General features: G+C 40.5%; 1 protein-coding gene across 13 annotated transcripts in view; it reads left to right on the forward strand.

The window, feature by feature from the left end:
* NCOR1 (nuclear receptor corepressor 1) overlaps positions 1-21,609 on the forward strand; it is a 191,012-nt gene that overhangs the window by 145,936 nt on the left and 23,467 nt on the right. For 8 of the 13 annotated variants that reach the window (XM_033181763.1, XM_033181769.1, XM_033181758.1 and 5 more), the window contains 10 exons: positions 536-896; positions 2,878-3,105; positions 5,651-5,860; positions 6,336-6,485; positions 7,176-7,295; positions 10,317-10,482; positions 10,691-11,184; positions 13,968-14,096; positions 14,496-14,653; positions 14,813-15,036. In XM_033181763.1, coding sequence (XP_033037654.1) covers positions 536-896; positions 2,878-3,105; positions 5,651-5,860; positions 6,336-6,485; positions 7,176-7,295; positions 10,317-10,482; positions 10,691-11,184; positions 13,968-14,096; positions 14,496-14,653; positions 14,813-15,036 — 2,240 coding nt within the window. The remainder of the gene's footprint in view (positions 1-535; positions 897-2,877; positions 3,106-5,650; positions 5,861-6,335; positions 6,486-7,175; positions 7,296-10,316; positions 10,483-10,690; positions 11,185-13,967; positions 14,097-14,495; positions 14,654-14,812; positions 15,037-21,609) is intronic. The other 5 variants (XM_033181770.1, XM_033181771.1, XM_033181760.1 and 2 more) reach the window with 3 other exon arrangements.

Genomic DNA, 21,609 nt, shown 5'->3' on the forward strand with positions numbered 1-21,609 from the left:
TGATCTGCCCACCTCAGCATCTCAAAGTGCTGGGATCACAGGCGTGAGCCACCGCACTTGGCCTTTGTGTAGTGGCACTATCTCGGCTCACTGCAACCTCTCCCTCCCAGGTTCAAGCGATTCTCCTGCCCCAGCCTCCCGGGTAGCTGAGATTATAGGTGCCCGCCACCACGCCCGGCTGATTTTGTATTTTTAGTAGAGATGGAGTTTCTCCATGTTGGTCAGGCTGGTCTCGAACTCCCGACCTCAGGTGATATGCCCACTTCAGCCTCCCAAAGTGCTGGGATTATAGGTGTGAGCCATGGCGCCAGGCCTTGCGTACTTCTTATCATCAAGTTTTCTTGTGTCCATAGCATGGAGTGTGGAATGTGGGAAAGTATGCAGCTTGGGATCAGTGGGGTTGCAATTGAGATGCCCAACAGACAAAAAAAGGTCACCACAGTGAACTGTAACTGCCATGGGCCAGACATAGACCTGAGATAGAAAAGTAGCCAGATGACTTTGCCACCTGTAATGTTTGTGTCTTTCCCTTTAGGGTACACCAATAAAATTTGACAACAACTCAGGTCAATCTGCCATCAAACACAATGTCAAATCCTTAATCACGGGGCCTAGCAAACTATCCCGTGGAATGCCTCCGCTGGAAATTGTGCCAGAGAACATAAAAGTGGTAGAACGGGGAAAATATGAGGATGTGAAAGCAGGCGAACCCGTGCGTTCCCGGCACACGTCAGTGGTAAGCTCTGGCCCCTCCGTTCTTAGGTCCACACTGCATGAAGCTCCCAAAGCACAACTGAGCCCTGGGATTTACGATGACACCAGTGCACGGAGGACCCCTGTGAGTTATCAAAACACCATGTCCAGAGGCTCACCCATGATGAACAGAACTTCTGATGGTATGTTACTTTTGTTGCTTGGTCTGATCCTTTTTATTGCATTAAAAAAACAAAACAAAACAAAAAAACCTTTGTCAAGTAGTAAATATCAAATTGTTAGCTTTAGAGTATCCCAAGATCTGCAGGTCATGCTTGATTCTAGAAGTATGGAAGGCTACTAATTTAAAAGTAGGCATAATTTAAGTAAAATACCTAATATTTAAATCAAGTGCAGATTACGACACAGTCCAGAAATGCTGTAGAGTAAGTATATTTTTAGAGTGGATTTTCGGCCAATTGCATAAGGTTTTCTGGAAGTCAGTTTTCACATTGTTCCTTCAGTGGCAATGTGGTGTGAAAACTGAAAGTAGCCTCTGGAACAAGACTGCATAAGCTTGAATTAACATTCTTACTGCATAAACTCAGATGAGTTACTTAGCTTTTTTGTAGCTTAGTTTCCTGATCTGTAAAATCATAATGTAACATTAAGACTTACCTCTCTGGATTATTATGAAGATCAAATAAGGTAGTACATGTAAAGAACTTAGAATGGTGCTGAGTATTTACGAAGGGCTCGATAAATGTGAATTAAACTGTTGGTGTTACTGTCATTATCATTGTTACCACTGTAACCCCATGCTGCTGGCAGCTACATCAGTGGAGAAGTGATTTTTACCAAGTGGTCCCTGAATCAACCTGAGGCCCTTAAAAATGCATCCACCTACCATTTTTTTTTATAATACAAATTTATTGATGGCTCACACGCTACATCCTGGGCTGGGCACTGTGAGCTGTAGAAGAGTGTTTTGGTAGGTGTGAGAGGCATAGCACAGAGTGAGGAGAAGGGGAAGTCCTTGTTAGGGATAGAGGGGTGAGTCCAAATGCTTGTAGCTTTAGTTCTGATGGAGGGTTGCCCTGCAGAGGGAAGGGCACTACATGTTTGAGCACATTGGGACTTGGAAGGGGATGTGACAAACCAGTGTGATTTCTTTCTTTGGGCAGGCAGATTTGTTGGTGGTAAAGTTTATAGTATCAAAATCATAGTAATTAGATGTAATGGTTACACAACCACCATGCTTGCACTTAATGCCATTGTGAATTGTACCCTTTAAAATGGCTAAAATTGTAAATTTTATGTTATGTATATTTCACCACAGTTAAAAAAATTGAGGGTGGCTGGGTGCGGTGGCTCACACCTGTAATCCCAGCACTTTGGGAGGCCATGGTAAAACCCCGTCTCTACTAAAAATACAAAAAAAATTAGCCCGGCATGGTGGCGTGCTCCTGTAGTCCCAGTTACTTGGGAGGCTGAGGCAGGAGAATTGCTCGAACCCAGGAGGTAGAGACTGCAGTGAGCCGAGATCACGCCACTGCACTCCAGCCTGGGCGACAGAGAGAGACTCCATCTCAAAAAAAAAAAAAAAAAAAAATTGAGGGTGATGGCTAATAAGTGTTTGAATATATAGTTATTGGTGGGACAGTTTGAACACTGAATAACATCATTTAAAAGAGGAGAGGCTGGAGTAGGGAGGAGATAGATGTTGGTGAAGTAATGAGAAAGTCATTGTGGAAGAACAGAGCAAGGAAAAAATTAGTGAAATTCATGATTAATGGGTAGTAAGGAAGTTGCATAACACAGGCAATGAGAGAAAACTGAAGTTTACTACATGTGGGGACAAAAGAATTTAGAATGTTAAAGTCATACAAAAAACAATCATTCATAATGATATTTAAAGAAGAGTATTGAATTTTATTTTTAATGTTATATAAGGTGGTAAAATACTGGTGCTGTGATCCAAAAGGTGGCAGTACTCTCCAAATCTCAGTTTCTACTAGTTGTTTGCATTTTCATATTTTGCAATATTGAATGTTAAATGTTGAGGGAAAAGAGAAGATCCAAATACATGAATATAGTCTGTATTTGAATGGTTGAGAAATGGACAAATATTATCATACTTTGCAAGTTTCTTAAGAACTTGTGGCATTGGCTGTTTTTTTCCAGTTACAATTTCTTCTAACAAGTCTACCAATCATGAAAGGAAATCGACACTGACCCCTACGCAGAGGGAAAGTATCCCAGCGAAGTCTCCAGTGCCTGGGGTGGACCCTGTCGTGAGCCACAGTCCGTTTGATCCCCACCACAGAAGCAGCGCTGCAGGCGAGGTTTATCGGAGCCACCTGCCCACGCACTTGGATCCAGCCATGCCTTTTCACAGGGCTTTGGATCCTGGTAAACACGAAATATAGTGATAATTTATGGCAAATAAATATGCCACCTGTATGCCTTTTCAGCTTTCTGTTGTTGTACAATATAGTACAATTGCAAGTACCATTAATGTACAGCTCAGTGAATTTTCACAAACTAAATTCCCCCATGTTACCAGCACCCAGATCAAGAAATAAAATCTTATCAGCACCCAGTAAAGAACTAAAAATAATAGTATATGAAAAGCTCTCTTATGGCACTTGGTGAAGCTAATTGAAAATGTGGGTTAATGTGAATAATTATTTTAAAATGACAGGGGCATACCTTAAACATGTTAACTTACAGCATAGATGTTCATTTACCAGTACTCTGATCTAAGGCCAAGGCTTTTTCATAAACGATTGATTAAAGCTCACTGTCTTATATAAAAGAAATTCACATTTCCACGTTTTTCTTTTTTTAAGTAAAGCTAGAATTTCCAAGTAAAGACACTTCCAAGCAATCTAAATACAGAATCCTTCTAGATTTTTTTCCAGCCTTTTAAAGTTGTCTGGTCCACACCTGATTCAACTTTTATATCAAGTCTTTCCAAAGCTATTAACTTAGTTTTCAGAGAAACCACTCTTCATTCTTCTTTGACTTACAAATTATGTCATTAAGGTATATAATTCTAGTAACAAGTACAGCTGGAAGAAACTTTAGAACACCACTGACATTCGTAGACAGAATCTGATAGGTGCAGACATGTGCAGGTTTCTAGAGAGCAGTCTGTGCTGGGCAGAGGGCACTGTGTTTTACACAGGGAAGGGAGGGGAGCAGTCCCATTGGTTGGTACAGAGAGGCTCGGCTGGGCTGTTATAATCTGCAGGACCAGAGGCTGCACCTTGTCCTCCCAGGGTGCAGTCCTTGCTCTTCCTTGCCGCTATTGGCTGAGCCCAGTCACACATGTGTTTTCTGCTCAGACCTCTTCTCTGGCCTAAACTCTTTGCTTTGCTTATTACTTATATCCTTCAGGTGCAAATTAGAACACAGCATACTTGTGCCTCACTTTGGTCCTTAGGGAAGAATTTTTCATTATCAGTATGCTAAATTTTAAACGTAAGAATTCTAAGGGTTATTTACATTTCATAATAGCAAAGTACCTGTGGGAAATGTTTTATCTAAAAGCTGTGTAGGCCGGGCGCGGTGGCTCAAGCCTGTAATCCCAGCACTTTGGGAGGCCGAGACGGGCGGATCGCGAGGTCAGGAGATCGAGACCATCCTGGCTAACACGGTGAAACCCCGTCTCTACTAAAAATACAAAAAAACTAGCCGGGCGAGATGGCGGGCGCCTGTAGTCCCAGCTACTCGGGAGGCTGAGGCAGGAGAATGGCGTAAACCCGGGAGGCGGAGCTTGCAGTGAGCTGAGATCCGGCCACTGCACTCCAGTCCGGGCAACAGAGCGAGACTCCGCCTCAAAAAAAAAAAAAAAAAAAAAAAAAAGCTGTGTAAATGTCATCAAATTATGTGTCATTTGAAAACACTGTTTCAGAGGAGCCCAATACCTATTACTTAGGGCACTGTGTCCCAGATTGTGTCAGCTGACAGACTTACCTAGCTTCTAGATGAAGGGGAAGCAAATATTCCAGAAAACATGTTATTTGTTTTTCTAGGGAGAACATATACATATAAAATAGGTCACTCTGGTTCTCAGACAAAATGGAATGTTTCTAGTTTCTATTTAGTGTTTATCATAGTCTTCATTTTGTAATGGTTTCATTTGCTTGTTTTTGAGCCTGAGCTGGATTATAATGTTTCGAGGAGAGAGACATTATCTTCTACTTTTTACCACACCTTACCCCTTCCTTGTGTCATGTGTCTTGTGTCATTCTGTCACCTAGGGGTTGCGAAAAACTACAGCTTTTTAGCCAAATCCTGTTGCCTCTTGTGTTTGTAAATAAAGTTTTATTAGGACACAGCCACACCATTTATTCTTTTTTTCTGTAGCTCTTTTTGTGCTACAGTGTCAGAGTTGAGTAGCTGTGACAGATGCGAAAAGGCCCACAAAGCCTAAAATACATTTACCATTTAGCCCTTTATGTCAAAAGTTTGCCAGTCTGCTCCAAACATATGGGCTAATTAAATGCTTATAGTCTTTAATCATTTTCACCCCCTGGAGAGTAAAGTTACTGATTGCCACAAAGTGTTTTCGTATACATTTCTGTTGGTTGTATTGGATGATCAGTACTGTAAAAACAATTCTGTTTTCAAACACAACTCTTGCAGATGGCAGGTAAAAATATAATAAAGTTACATATCAAAGATTGAAAGTAAAAGTACTTGAGAAATTTTTAGCTACTGTTATCCTTCCCCTTTTTCCATTACTTCTCAGACATTAGAATGAATTAGAAGTGATACTGCTAATATATCAAGGTCTAAAATAAATCCACCTTAATCCTTATAACTAAGTAAAAGTTCCATGTGCACTAGCTCAGCACATGATTTTTCTCTACTCTTTTGTAGATGGTGTTTAGCAAATGCATTTCAGCCAGGACAAAACTCAGTGCCTTTCTTTCATTCTCTCAATCAGCAGCGGCTGCTTACCTGTTTCAGAGACAGCTTTCACCAACTCCAGGTTACCCAAGTCAGTATCAGCTTTACGCAATGGAGAACACAAGACAGACAATCTTAAATGATTACATTACCTCACAACAGATGCAAGTGAACTTGCGTCCAGATGTGGCCAGAGGACTCTCCCCAAGAGAGCAGCCACTGGGTCTTCCATACCCAGCAACGAGAGGTGTGTGTCTTTGCATTTCAGAATTCATAGAATATTTATGTTTACCCAGTGTTTCTTAGGTACTCAATAAACACTTGTTGAATGAATGATGGAAAGAAAGAAAAGAACACTGTATCCTTCCCATAGACTTTTTAGCCCAGAGACATACATCGAGAGAAGGTGTTTTGGTGAATACTGAAATTTTGGTTTAGTTAAACCAAATCCTTGTGCTGAGTATTTGTAATCCATGTTTTACAAATTTCTCTGTCTCTTGAATCTCCCCATACTTTGAGGTTACTGATATGAAGTACAGTCTTTAATATCCTTCTTTAGAGTTAAAGAATGTTTTAAAAAGTAATGATGATAGTAAACATTTTTATTTATATTATATACAAATTGTCCTTGATTCACAGAGATAGACAAAATCCAAAAGTCATGTATGGTTCTGTACCTTTAGAATAACACTTAACATAAATTATATTTGTCTTTTGGATAGGAATCATTGACCTGACCAATATGCCTCCAACAATTTTAGTGCCTCATCCAGGGGGAACAAGCACTCCTCCCATGGACAGAATCACTTATATTCCTGGTACGCAGATTACTTTCCCTCCCAGGCCATACAACTCTGCTTCCATGTCTCCAGGTAAGATTCTACAGTCACACACCTCTCTAATAGAACCATTGTGTTTATGTTTTTACAACATAGCCTTTTAAGGTATTTTGGGCAATTTTCCTTCATTTGGTTTCTTGTTTTTCTTTTAACATTTAATAGTAGTTCTTATGTGCCAACTGTCACTAGATACCTTAGAAATGCCTTAAAAGCTTATGTTATGCTTCAGTTCTTATCCAGGACTCTTAATAAAACAAACTCCTTTTTCTCTTTTCTTGTTTTTTTTTGTTTGTTTGTTTGTTTGTTTTGGAGACAGAGTCTGGCTCTGTTGCCCAGGCTGGAGTGCAGTGGTGTGATCTCAGCTCACTGCAACCTCCATCTCCCGGGTTCAAGAGATTCTCATGCCTCAGCCTCTGGAGTAGCTGGGATTACAGGTGCGCACCACCACACCTGGCTAATTTTTTGTGTGTTTTTAGTAGAGACAGGGTCTCACTATGTTGCCCAGGCTGGTCTCAAACTCCTGGCCTCCGGTGATCCACCTGCCTTGGCCTCCCGAAGTGCTGGGATTATAGGTGTGAGCCACTGCACCTGGCCAAAAGAAGCTTCTTATATCCCAAATTTGAAGCTTTTTGAAAAATTTTCAGTCATTAGAATTTCAGAATTGTTTGATATACTCAGTCAGTTGATATTTTTATCTTCAAGCTGCAGGTTTATGTTTTACAGGACACCCAACACACCTTGCAGCTGCTGCAAGCGCCGAGAGGGAACGGGAGCGGGAGAAGGAGCGGGAGCGGGAGCGGGAACGGATTGCTGCAGCTTCCTCTGACCTCTACCTGCGGCCAGGTCAGTGAAAGGCACTGCTCCTCCATTCTCTGGACACATCTTAGCAGTCTTGTATGCTGTGTTTAATGCTGTGCACAAAAATGTTTGATGCAAACAAAAATTCTAAGACATCGTTATTACAGGCCCCAAGTGAAAAACAGGTGAAAGTGCTGTAACAGCTGAGGTGGTGGAAACATGGATTTTACACGGAAAAATGTTTTCATGAGGAAGGTATCATTTGTGTTTGGTGCAAACAGTGGACTGCGGTTGGGCCTGAAGATATTGGTCACAGAGCTTTCAAGGCTGAAAGAACAGCCCTAGCAAAAACTCCTAGATATGAAGGTGTTTTTGAGCTTGAGTTTAGAGGAGGAATGGAAAATAGTTAGCAGCTTGTGTAGCATCTTGAATTACAATGAAATGTTGTGTCCAGGAGGCAGATGACATGATCAGAGGGACATTTACACATGAATGGAATAGGTGGATTAGTGGGTATGGCTGGTCCCAGAAGGCCAGTGAGACTGTCAGTAGTTCATATGCATCCTAATGGTGGCCTGGAATACTTTACACTGGGAATGGCCAGAAAAGAACTGCTGGGAAGAATATCACTGTAGACTCAAAGGGACTTAACTAGATATGGGGAGTGAGAAAGAGATGAGGAACAAGATTAGTCTGCAATAAAGATAGAGCATGATGAGTGAAAGCAAAGATGTAATGATTTTAGACATCCAGGTTGAATATCCCAAATGCTTGGAACCAGGATTTTTTCAGATTTTGGAATATTGGCATTATGCCAGTTGGACATTCCTAATCCAAAAATAATGAAGTTTGAAGTGCTCCAGTGAGTGTTTACTTTGAGTGTCATGTCAGCTAAAAAGTTTTGGATATTGGAGCATTTCTGACTTGGATTTGGGATGCCCAGCCTCTCATGTGTCCATGGGGAATCTTTTTCATCCATGGTATGCTTGCTCTTTTCAGTTCTTTTAATTAAATCAAATCATTGACCATGTGCGTATTGTCAGATACTCTGATCTGGTACTCAGAAGAAAAGATGGAGCTTGGAGATACTGATTTAGGAGTCACCTGCAAAAGCTGAAGCTCTGGCTTGAATGAGATTTCCAAGGGGCAAGAGTGTGAAAAGAAGTGTAGGTCAGTCTTTAGATATTACCAGGAGAGTTGATCTAGGTCGGGGCAAAAGGAAGCAGAAACGTATCAGAGAGTTAAGTACAGAACCAAAGGGCACAGTGGCAGAAGGTTGTCACATTGATACTGTCATAGGAAACAAATCTTTGAAATCAATATGAATGGCAGTATATGGAAGGAGCCCGAAAGATAGTCATCATATTTGATCCAGTAATATTTCTGAGGAGTTAAATAATTCAGTGGTTACAAAGCTCAAACACATTTAGCTATAACTGTGTCACCCAGAAGACCTTGTATAATCTATGTAAAGTAAGATTATCTATGTACCTTTATCTGTGTACAATAAAAATCACTAAGAATTTGACTATAGGAAGTGCTTTAATGAATTGTAAGGCAGAACAGTAATATTGATTCCATGTTAATTGCATAAAACATGGAAAATTGATTTAATTAAGAAACCCTCATACAAATAATACATAACTTTGGTAGAGACTAGATTTTTAAAATATTTGTGATCCTACTGATGAACAAAATTTATATTTAAGGCACAAAGATACCATTTCTCTGCATCAGACATGTAAGAAAGTTGATAAATATTGTGTTGGAGTTTCTGCAGAAACAGACAACTCATGTTGGCAATGGCAGTGTAAATTGGTGTAGCCTCTGTGGAGATAGAAATTTTAAATACTCTTCCATCTAGTAATTCACATCTAGGAATATATATCCCATAGAAATACTTAGGTAAGCTGGGCATGGCGGCTCATGCCTGCAATTCCAGCTACTCAGGCTGAGGCAGGAGGATTGCTTGAGGCCAGGAATTCAAGACCAGCCTCAGCAACGTAGTGATACCCTGTCTCTAAAAAATATATATATAAATTAGCCAGGAGCAGTGCTGCGCACCTGTAGTCCTAGCTTCTCAGGAGGCTGAAGTGGGACGATCCCTTGAAGCCAGGAGTTTGAGGCTGCAGTGAGCTGTGGAGTGCCCTGGGTAACAGAGTGTGACGCTGTCTCTTAAAATTTTTTAAATTTAATTAAAAAATAAATATTCATATAAGCTGATGAATGGTTAGAAGGGAGAAAACTGCTGAGAAGCCTGGCTGAGCTGATGGTGTGTGTGAGAAGAGGGGTGTGTGCTAAAACAGCTAGCTGTTATGAAGCCAGTGAGCAGGTTAGAAGATTGGAGTGAGGACACAGAACAAGACAAGGTCGAGAAGAAAGTGATTGGGGAGGGATTTGAGAGTTCAAAATCCTCTGCGTGAAGTAGTTCTGACCAAGTCCAAGCTCTGACTTTGTTATGGGAGAGTTAGAGTTAAGTGAATAAAAACATACCAAATATTGTAGAAGTATAATTGTGAGAGCCAAGTTTTTTGTGGGAGGATAATGTGAATGATTTCATTTCAAAAGAGAGCTTGCTGAGAGAAAGAGTCACCCGTGAAGGGGACAGTGAAGAAATGAAGCAGGACAAACTGGTTGAAACAGTCTCAAACCCTAGTGTAGCAGTGGTATATTATTTTCATTATGATGCTTAGAAAGTTGTGCCTGATTGGATTTTGGAAATCATGTATAGACTGGAGTTTGAGGAAGAATCTGAAAGATGAACTTATGTTGGTGCTGTTTTATTTCTGGGATCAAGATTGAAATTTATCAGAGAAATGGAAATGACAGTAAATGATGGCTGACGTTTTGTTTCAGGTTACTGCTGCGGTTTTATTGCATCTTTATTTGGAAACTTTTAGAACATATTTCTGGAAAGGCCAGAAAGTAGACTATCAAGTTTCTTGTCTTGTTTTCCTTTTTTTCTATTTAGGTGTATTAGGAAATAAACAATCCATAAGCATTGCTTCCTTTTGTCTGTAGCTTCCTCCTTATGTCTTTCTTTCTTTTTCTTTTTCACCTCTGCAGGCTCAGAACAGCCTGGCCGACCTGGCAGTCATGGATATGTTCGCTCCCCTTCCCCTTCAGTAAGAACTCAGGAGACCATGTTGCAACAGAGACCCAGTGTTTTCCAAGGAACCAATGGAACTAGTGTAATCACACCTTTGGATCCAACTGCTCAGCTACGAATCATGTCAGTCTCTTGTACATATTTTGACAAAAAAATGTCTCTTGTATATTCATTTTAAAATTTGTGACTGCAATAGTCTTAAGTATAGTCATGCTTTTCTGCCCATGCCACGAAGCCTTTTTTGTTGTTGCAGTTTGTCCTTCCATCTCCCCACCACATTCCCTGCAAATGGTGTTCCCTTCACAGAGCTGTGATTTGGTTTTATTTACAGGCCACTGCCTGCTGGGGGCCCTTCAATAAGCCAAGGCCTGCCAGCCTCCCGTTACAACACTGCTGCCGATGCCCTGGCTGCTCTTGTGGATGCTGCAGCTTCTGCACCCCAGATGGATGTGTCCAAAACAAAAGAGAGTAAGCATGAAGCTGCCAGGTTAGAAGAAAATTTGAGAAGCAGGTCAGCAGCAGTTAGTGAACAGCAGCAGCTAGAGCAGAAAACCCTGGAGGTGGAGAAGAGATCTGTTCAGTGTTTATACACTTCTTCAGCCTTTCCAAGTGGCAAGCCCCAGCCTCATTCTTCAGTAGTTTATTCTGAGGCTGGGAAAGATAAAGGGCCTCCTCCAAAATCCAGATATGAGGAAGAGCTAAGGACCCGAGGGAAGACTACCATTACTGCAGCTAACTTCATAGACGTGATCATCACCCGGCAAATTGCCTCGGACAAGGATGCGAGGGAACGTGGCTCTCAAAGTTCAGACTCTTCTAGTAGCTGTATGTATCTCAATCTGAGTTTCACAATGTGATGTCTGAGTAAAGAATTACTTTATTCTTTAGGTCAAGTAGAACTATATGGTATTTAAAAATCCTAATGCTTGATAGTAAATGTAATGCAAAAATATATCTTCCGCTGTTTTTATGATTATTTAAATATCCCAGTTTCCTACATATAAGCCTATCAATGTATTTTCCACAAGAAAACTGTATCATTTATGTAATTAAATTTAGAAAGTAGAAGGCAGACCTTATTAACATATTTAGGCATCTGAAAGGTAGTGGATATATCGCCAGGCTCTGTGCTCCTGAGGTATAATTTCTCAGGAAGCATTTGCTAGGACATGGTTCTATAGTTATGCCAATACCCCAAAGCCTCTAATATCCTTTTTCTAAGATGCAGATTTTTAAAAGTGAGACTACTTATTACTGGTGATTGGTATTTATATTGCATCTTTTTTGCAAGTTGGATTTTGTTCAAGTCTGGTTAGTCATTGTGATGGCTAGCCTGCAAATCTGTTGAAATTCACAGGTCTACATTAAAATGCTAGAAAAGTTACTTTTTAAATTTTGTTTTAAACTATTGCCTCAATTCTATGTGGAATTGTAGAAAGAACAAGCAAGTATTTAAATAAGCATCTGCTAATACTGGAAGTAATTTAATCATATATAGTCATCTTTCTGTTATATCCATTGAATAAATTCAGTAGAGTTAGAGATCATGAAAAATAATGATTTCTTATGCACCAGAATGCAATGTGCAGTTCTTTTGATCTCTAAGTATCCACTAGCTTAATTATAATTTGTTTAGGTCATATCTACCCCATTGCTGAGGCTTTTAGAGAGAGAGGGTAGTGTTGTGTAGACAAAAGACTTCTTTTAGCCTGAGATTAGGAAAATCTGCAATATAGATTTTCTGCATGCAGAAAATTGCTCGCTGAGAAAGAGATATTCTGTAGTTGTATGAATAGGTCTTTTGAAGGGAAGTCGCCAGCACACTGGGAGATCCCACCTGGGCTTATTGAATGGTATAGCACATGGGTTCCTTAATCATTGGATTAAACATTTCTTTTCAATTTGCATCACAAACCAAACCTTGCTGTAGGAATTTGATTTTCGGAAGGTTTGCAAATAGAAAGCTCATCTTTTCTGAGTGTCCATGTCTCTGTGTGTCGTTATCATTTTCATCACTGGTCAGTTAATTCCATTATGTCCAAAGGCTATGTACAGTTCTTCAGTGTGGCTTTCAGTTTGACTCTTGAGAGCCCCCCTCACCCTGAAGGTGAAGTCCATTGCCATAGTCTTGCCCCTTAAGGCTTCAAGAGCAATGTGAACACAGTTCGGAATCAGACTTTCTACTGAGTGAATATTGGAAGTTGTAAGCAGATTTAGGATGTTGAATACATAAACAGTGATGAGTAACAGTGGATACAAAAGTCACAAACTGCTGTAAACTTCTTAGAATATAGTGATTTATTTTACTTTCTCAATGATCATTTCTGTCCCATTTATCAAGTTTCCAATCTCCTAAGTGTATTAGAACCCAGGTAGCTGCAGTTTCCATGACCTGGTGGGGATAGGAAGGACTGTTGAGTACCAGAGGAGCAGGTGGTGGCTAGGGAGCAGAGTTCATTCCCACCTGCTGCATCTGTGTCCAGCCAGGGCCATGTACCCTTTGGAGCTCTGACAGTGCTCTCAGATTCTATAGTGTAGTTTGTAGATGTGAAGAGCCCTCTGAATTCAGAGGTTCCTGAACAGGTGGTTACATCTGCTCCCAACTGTCAGCTCTGAGGCCATGGCAGGACTGTGAAAAGCTACCTGTTAGCCCCACTGCACAGCCCCTGTTTACTTGGGAACTGCGTCTTAGAGGAGGTCCTTTTTGATGTGGGTATCCTCCAGAGTCGGTTGACATCCTCCCTTTCTGGGAATATACTTCCCTTCAGACACTCTCTACCATTTCTGGTTATTTTCACAATGTAACACAGTGTTAATAAATTATTAATATTTGGAGTAACTTTTGTTAGCAATACTCCAGTTATTTGAGAAAATCATATATAGTGTTATATAATCCATAGCTTTAAAATCATCATGGTAGTGAATGAAGCAGCTTTATAGCCTCAGCGTTTTTCTAAGAACAGAATGTCCCACAGAATTGGAATGATTGGAATCAGTTATTGAGATCTACTCCCTTATTTGTTTATTAACCTCTTTCCATAAATGTTTCCCTGGTGATTTCTTTTCCAGCTCCCAGGAAAAATATCATAAATCTGTTCTCTGTTCTGCCTCATTCCAGTGTTTATTATTGTGCTTTAAAACGTGTCTTTTTTTTTTTTTTGAGACGGAGTTTCGCTCTTGTTGCCCAGGATGGAGTGCAATGGCGCAATCTCAGCTCACCACAACCTCCGCCTCCTGGGTTCAAGCGATTCTCCTGCCTCAGCCTCCCGAGTAGCTGGTATTACAGGCATGAACCACCACGCCTGACTAATTTTGTATTTTTTTAGTAGAGACAGGGTTTCTCCACGTTGGTCAGGCTGCTCTCAAACCCCCGACCTCAGGTGACCCACCTGCCTCGGCCTCCCAAAGTGCTGGGATTACAGGTGTGAGCCACCATGCCCGGCCTAAAACGTCTTAAAGCTCATAAAACTTCAGAAAACCCTCATTAACCTGGAATACCATTGAACATGGTTGATCAGAATTGAAAATATGCTATAGGTTTGAAGAACTTAAGACTTTAGAAACTTTTCCCAGGATTAGTTTTAAAATAAGATTTTCTTTTCTTAAAGTATCTTCTCACAGGTATGAAACACCTAGCGATGCTATTGAGGTGATAAGTCCTGCCAGCTCACCTGCGCCACCCCAGGAAAAACTGCAGACCTATCAGCCAGAGGTTGTTAAGGCAAATCAAGCTGAAAGTATGTCTTCTTAAGCTACCATTCACATGTTTTCATATTTGCATTTATCATTTGCTTCTAATTATCTGTCTAGACCATGGTAAGAATTAACTTGTTTTGTTTATTTTAGGGTAATCTTACATGAGCCTGCTTTAGAAACAGCTATCGATTCTTTTTTATTTTTTTAATGATACAGAAAATAGTTTATATTAATTTTGTTTGCTTCTGCATTTGTATTTTGTTCTAGTCCTCAGACTTCTGTCAGTGAATAATTTTTTTTTTCCAAAATTAAGATAAGTTTTTTGTTTGGAGCTGTGTACGACATCCTTTCATGTGTTCTTCTGAATTATATTTAATCTTTGATAATGAGTGAAAGGCACAGACATTCCTGGAGTAAGACATCTGTGTGTTCTCTACTAGACGATGCTACCAGACAATATGAAGGACCATTACATCACTATCGACCACAGCAGGAATCACCGTCTCCTCAACAACAGCTGCCCCCTTCCTCACAGGCAGAGGGAATGGGGCAGGTGCCCAGGACCCATCGGCTGATCACACTTGCTGATCACATCTGTGTAAGTTTTTCATTATTCTTATTAGCTGATTTTCTTTTTTGATAATGGGGAAAGCAGATTTCATATAGAAAAATTTATAATAAAGATATCTAGATTTCTTAATACTTTTTTTTTTGCAAGTACTCAATTTTTACCACTTCCTTCTTTTCTCATTCACAGCAAATTATCACACAAGATTTTGCTAGAAATCAAGTTTCCTCGCAGACTCCCCAGCAGCCTCCTACTTCTACATTCCAGAACTCACCATCTGCTTTGGTGTCTACACCTGTGAGGACTAAAACGTCAAATCGTTACAGCCCAGAATCCCAGGCTCAGTCTGTCCATCATCAAAGACCAGGTTCAAGGGTCTCTCCAGAAAATCTTGTGGACAAATCCAGGGGAAGGTATGATCTTTATTCCAAATTATATATAAATTTCCCAACAGTAAAACAAATGGAATATATCTACAGGATAAGGAATTTGTTTCTCACAACTGAAGTTCATTTGCCTTTAATCCCTGGAAAGTGTAAATGAGCTTTGTTCCCCTGAATATTATTCTTAGAATGTCTACTGTCTTGGCATTTGGTACTATGTCTTTTTAATATATATTCAAAAGATGATTATATTCTGTTGGTTGGTTTGTAAAGACAGTTAAGAAGAATGTGCAGCACTTTGGGAGGCCGAGGCGGGCGGATCATGAGGTCAGGAGATCAAGACCATCCTGGCTAACACGGTGAAACCCCGTCTCTACTAAAAATACAAAAAACTAGCCGGGCGTGGTGGCGGCGCCTGTAGTCCCAGCTACTCACGAGGCTGAGGCAGGAGAATGGCGGGAACCCGGGAGGCGGAGCTTGCGGTGAGCACAGATCATACCACTGCACTGCAGCCTGGGCGACAGAGCGAGACTCCACCTCAAAAAAAAAAAAAAAGAACGTGTAGTTTGGTAGTGGTTTAGGGACACTTCAGTGGTCCTTCCTAATAATACCTCTCATATTTATCTGTCTCAGTGGTTTCTACTGGGTCAGCATCAGTAGAAGTTTAAGAAGGTGATATCAACCAGGCACAGTGGCTTATACCTATAATGCCAGCACTTTGGGAGGCTGAGGTAGGAGGATTGCTTGAGCCCAGGAATTTGAGATCAGCCTGGGCAACATAGTGAGATCTCATCTGTACAAAAAAGACTTAAAAAAAAAAAAACTATCTATCTATATATAGTTTGTTTGCTTCTGCATTTATATTTTATTCTAGTCCTTAGACTTCTGTCAGTGTATATCTATACACACACATATATATACACACACACATATATATTTTAAGGTGACATTAAATAAAGGAAAGGGAAGCCAATAGTGGCACCATGAGTGGAAACATGTTATATGCCAGGGCTCTCTGATAAAGAGCATATATTCTTACCTGATATTCTGTGTTTGGTTAAAATAAAGTGGATGCAGGATTCTTGCTTCAAAGTGGTAGACTAAATATTAGCACATGTTAAATTATAGTTAACAAGCACAAGGGAAATAAATTTAAGAATGCTGAGAAGGCTGAGCATGGTGGCTCATGCCTGCAATCCCAGTACTTTGGGAAGCCAAGGTGGGGGCATCACCTGAGGTCAGAAGTTCAAGACCAACCTGGCCAAAATGGTGAAACCCTGTCTCTACAAAAATACAAAAAAAAAAAAAAAAATTAGCCAGGTATGATGGCAGGTGCCTGTAATCCCAGCTACTCAGAAGGCTGAGGCAGAAGAATCGCTTGAACCTGAGATCATGCCATTGCACTCCAGCCTGGGCAACAGAATGAGACTCCGTCTCAAAAAAAAAAAAAAAAAAAAAAAAAGAATGCTGAGAACAAGACTGAGATATTGGCAGATCAAAGATTCTGGTAAATATCTGGAAGACATAGAGGACAGATGAGCCAGAGTAATGGAAGCCATGGCTCAGAGCCTGAAAAAGAGAAATTTGTAGCAGAAGTGATTCTCCAGCCTACCTACCAACCCATCGAAGTGAGCAAAGAGCAGAAAGAAGAATATAGATGAGAAACTAGATGGTCTTCTTTAAAAAAAAAAAAATTATTGTGGAAGTTTTCAAATACATACAAAAGTAGAGAGAACAAGTATAATACACCTCTAGGAATCTATCACCCAATTTTGGTAATCATCAGTGTATAACGAATTTTGTTTCATTTTTATCCCTGCTTGCCGCAACCCCTAAACTGCATAATTTAGTCATTAGAAGAAGCTGGATAACCTTAAGGATAAGATGAAAGCACATTTATTCCCTGTTAGCCAAAACAAAACCAAAAAAAGAAAAGAAATGCAATTATCAAGAAAAATGGAAAACTATATAGCACTGCCATGGTCCATTCCTGATGAAAATGTTTACACAATCTGTGGTGTTAGAAAACAGAATCAACTGGTTTTCATTTTATTTATTTATTTATTTAACTTTCATTTTAAGTTCAGGAGTACATGTGCAGGTTTATTATATAGGTAAACTTGTGTCGTGGGGGTTGTTGTAAAAATTATTCTGTCACCCAGGTATTAAGCCTGGTACCCATTAGTTATTTTTTCCTGAGCCGCCTCCTCCCACCCTCCACCCTCCAATAGGCCCCAGTGTGTGTTGTTTTCTTCCATGTGTCCGTGTGTTCTCACCATTTAGCTCCTACTTATAAGTGAGAACACGTGGTATTTGGTTTTCTGGTTTTGCGTTAGTTTGCTAAGGATAATGGCCTCCAGCTTATCCATGTCCCTGAAAGGGACAGGAGCTCATTCTTTTTAATGGCTTCATAGTATTCCATGATGTATATGTACTACATTGTCTTTATCCAGTCAATCACTGATGGGCACTTGGGTTGATTCCATGTCTGCTGTTGTCAGTAGTGCTACAGTGAACATACACGTGCATGTGTCTTTATAATAGAATGATTTGTATTTCTTTGGGTATATATTCAGTAATGGGATTGTTGGGTTGATTGGTAGTTGTGTATTTAGGTGTTTGAGGAATTTCCACAGTGCCTTCCACAGTGGTTGAACTAATTTACACTGCCACCAACAGTGTATAAGTGTTCCATTTTCTCCACGACCTTTCCAGGATCTGTTATTTTTTCACTTTTTAGTAGCCATTCTGACTGGTGTGAGATGGTAGCTCATTGTGGTTTTGATTTGCACTTCTCTCTCTCTCTCTCTCTTTTTTTGGAACAGAGTCTTGCCCTGTTGCCCAGGCTGGAGTGCAGTGGTGCGATCTCAGCTCACTGCAACCTCCACCTCCCAGGTTCAAGTGATTCTTCTGCCTCAGCCTCCCAAGTAGCTAGGATTACAAGGCTCCTGCCACCATACCCAGTTAATTTTTGTATTTTTAGTAGAGACAGGGTTTCACTATGTTGGCCAGGCTGGTCTCGAACTCCTGACCTCAGTTGATCCACCCACCTCAGCTTCTCAAAGTGGTGGGATTACAGGCATGAGCCACTGCACCCGACTTGATTTGCACTTCTCTAATGATCAGTGATACTGAGTTTTTTTTCATATGCTTCTTGGCTGCATATATGTCTTCTTTTGAAAAGTGTCTGTTCATGTCCTTTGCCCACTCTTTCTTTTTTTATCTCATTCTGTTTGCCCAGGCTGGATTTCAGTGGTGCAGTCTCGGCTCACAGCAGCCTCAACCCTCCCAGGCTCAGGTGATTCTCCCACCTCAGCCTCCCAAGTAGCTGGGATTACAGGCACACACCACCACACTCACTTTGCCTCCTCTTTAGTGGAGTTGTTTTTTTCTTGTATTTGTTTAAGCTCTTTATACATGCTGGATATTAGACCATTGTCAGATGCATAGTTGGCAAAATTTTTCTCCCGTTCTGTAGGTTGTCTGTTCACTCTGTTGATAGTTTCCTTTGCTGTGCAGAAGGTCTTTCGTTAGACCCCCCTTGTCAATTTTTGCTTTTGTTCCAGTTGCTTTTGGTGTCTTTGTTATGAAATCTTTGTCCCTGCTGATGTCCTGAAAGGCATTTCCTAGGTTGTCTTCCAAGGTTTTTATAGTTTTTTTTTTTTCCACATTTAAGTCTTTAATCTATCTTGGGTTAATTTTAATGTATGGCATAAAGAAAGGGCCCAGTTTCAATCTTCTGCATGTGATAGCCAGTTATCCCAGCACCATTTATTGATAGGGAATCCTTTCCTTATTGCTTGTTTTTGTTAGGTTTGTTGAAGATCAGACACTTGTGACACTTGTAGGTGTGAGGCCTTATTTCTGGGTTCTCTGTTCTGTTCCATTCGTCTGTGTATCTTATTTTTGTGCCAGTACAATGCTGTTTTGGTTACTGTAGCCCTGTATTATAATTTGAAGTCAGGTAGTGTGACACTTACAGCTTTGTTCTTTTTGCTTAGTATTGCCTTGGCTATTCAGGCTCTTTTTTGGATCTATATGAATTTTAAAATAGTTTTTTCTAGTTCTGTGAAGAATGTCATTGGTTGTTTAATAGGAATAGCATTTAATCTGTAATATGCATTGGGCAGTATGGCCATTTTAACGATACTGATTCTTCCTATCCATGAGCATGGAATGTTTTTTCATTTGTTTATGTCATCTTTTATTTCTTTGAGAAGTGTTTTGTAGTTCCCCTTGTAGAGATCTTTCACCTCCCTGGTTAGCTGTATTCCTAGGTATTTTATTATTTTTGTGGTGGTTGTGAATTAAATTGCATTCCTTATTTGGCTCTTATTGGTGTAGAGGAATGCTAGTGATTTTTCTTTTCTTTTTTTTTTTTTTGCACACTGATGTACCCTGAGACTTTGCTGAAGTTGTTTTTCAGCTTAAGGAGCTTTGGGGCTGAGACTATGGAGTTTTCTAGATATGTGGTTATGCCTCTGCAAACAGAGATAGTTTGACTTCTTTTCTTCCTATGTGGATGCCCTTTCTTTCTTTCTCTTGCCTGATCACCCTGGTCAGGACTTCCAGTAGGATGTTGAATAAAAATGGTGACAGAGGGCATCCTTGTCTTGTGCTGGCTTTCAAGAGGAATGCTTCCAGCTTTTCCCCATTCAGTATGATTTGGCTGTGGGTTTTCATATATGGCTTTTTATTATGTTGAGGTATGTTCCTTCAATACCTAGTTTACTGAGAGCTTTTAACATGAAAGGGTATTGAATTTTATTGAAAGCCTTTTATGCATCTATTGAGATTTGTGTATATTGAACCAGCCTTGCATCCCAGGGATAAAATCTACTTGATTGTGGTGGATAAGCTGTTTAGTGTTTTGCTGGATTTGGTTTGCCAGTATTTTGTTGAGGATTTTTGCATTGATGTTCATCAAGGATATTGGCTGGAAGTTTTCTTTTTATTGTTGTTGTGTGTCTGCCAAGTTTTGGTATCAGGGTGATGCTGGCCTATCAGGAGAACCTGCTCCCGATGTTTAACGTGGGTTCTTTTCTATTTCCGAAGTGTCTTGGCTGGGTTGAGAAATAAAGGGAAAGAGCACAAGAGACAGAAATTTAAAGCTGGGTGTCCGGGGGAGACATCACATGTCGGCAGGATCCGTGATGTTCTCCGAGCCGTAGAACCAGCAAGTTTTTATTAGCGATTTTCAAAAGGGGAGGGAGTGCATGAATAGGGTGTGGGTCACAGAGATCACATACTTCACAAGGTAATAAAATATCACAAAGCACATGGAGGCAGGGCAAGATCACATGACCACCGGATGAGGTGAAATTAAAATTGCTAATGAAGTTTCGGGCACTGTGCCCGAAACAGTGATAACATTGTTTACATCTTATCAAGAAACAGGGTTTGAGAGCAGACAACCTGTCTGACCACAATGTATTAGGCGGGAATTTTCCTTGTCCTAATAAGCCTGGGAGCACTACAGGAGACCGGGGCTTATTTCATCCCGTCGGCTTCGACCATAAAAGACAAAAGACAGCACGCTTCTAAAGGGGCCATGTATAAGCCTACCTTCAGGGCACATTCTCTTTCTCAGGGATGTTGCTTCCTGAGAAAAAGAATTCAGCGGTATTTCTCCTGTTTGCTTTTGAAAGAGGAGAAATATAGCTCTGTTCTGTCCGGCTCACCAGCGGCCAGTTCAAAGTTCCTCTCTTGTTCCCTGAACGTTGCTGTTATCCTGTTCTTTTTTTAAGATGCCCAGATTTCATACTGTTCAAACACACACGCTCTACAAACCATTTGTGCAGCTGACACCATCACAGGGTCCTGAGGCGACCTTCGTCCTCCTCAGCTTACAAAGAAGATGACGGGACTAAGAGATTAAAGACAGGCATAGGAAATCACAAGGATATTCGATGGGGAAGTGATAAGTGTCCATGAAATCGCCACAATTTATGTTCCGAGATTACAATAAAGACAGGTGTAAGAAATTAGAGAAGTACTAATTTGGGGAACTAATAAATGTCCATGAAATCTTCACAATTTATGTTCTTCTGCCATGGCTTCAGCCGGTCCCTCTGTTCGGGGTCCCTGACTTCCCACAACACTGGCCTCAGAATGAGATAGGGAGGAGTCCTTTCTCAATGTTTGGAATATTTTCAGCAGGAATAGCTCCAGCTCTTTTTGTACATCTGGTAGAATTCAGCTGTGAATGTGTCTGGTCATGGGCTTTTTTTGGGTAGTAGGCTATTTATTACTGACTCAATTGCAGAGCATGTTATTGGTCTGTTCAGGGAATCAGTTTTTTCCTGGTTCAGTTTTGGGAGGGTGTATGTGTCCAGAAATTTATCCATTTCTTCTAGATTTCCTAGGTTATATGCATAAAGGTGTTCGTAATATTCTAATGATTGTGTTTCTGTGGGGTCAGTGGTAATATTCCCCTTGTCATTTCTGATTGTGTTTATTTGAATCTTCTCTATTAGTCTTAAGTAGTGGTCTGTTTTATTAATTTTTTCTAAAAACCACATCCTGAAGCCGGGCATGGTGGCTCATGCCTGTAATCCCAGCACTTTGGGAGGCCGATACAGGTGGATCAGGAGGCCAGGAGAT

Source organism: Trachypithecus francoisi, unplaced genomic scaffold (genome assembly GCF_009764315.1).
Source record: "Trachypithecus francoisi isolate TF-2019V2 unplaced genomic scaffold, Tfra_2.0 Lachesis_group20, whole genome shotgun sequence".
NCBI lineage: Eukaryota > Metazoa > Chordata > Mammalia > Primates > Cercopithecidae > Trachypithecus > Trachypithecus francoisi.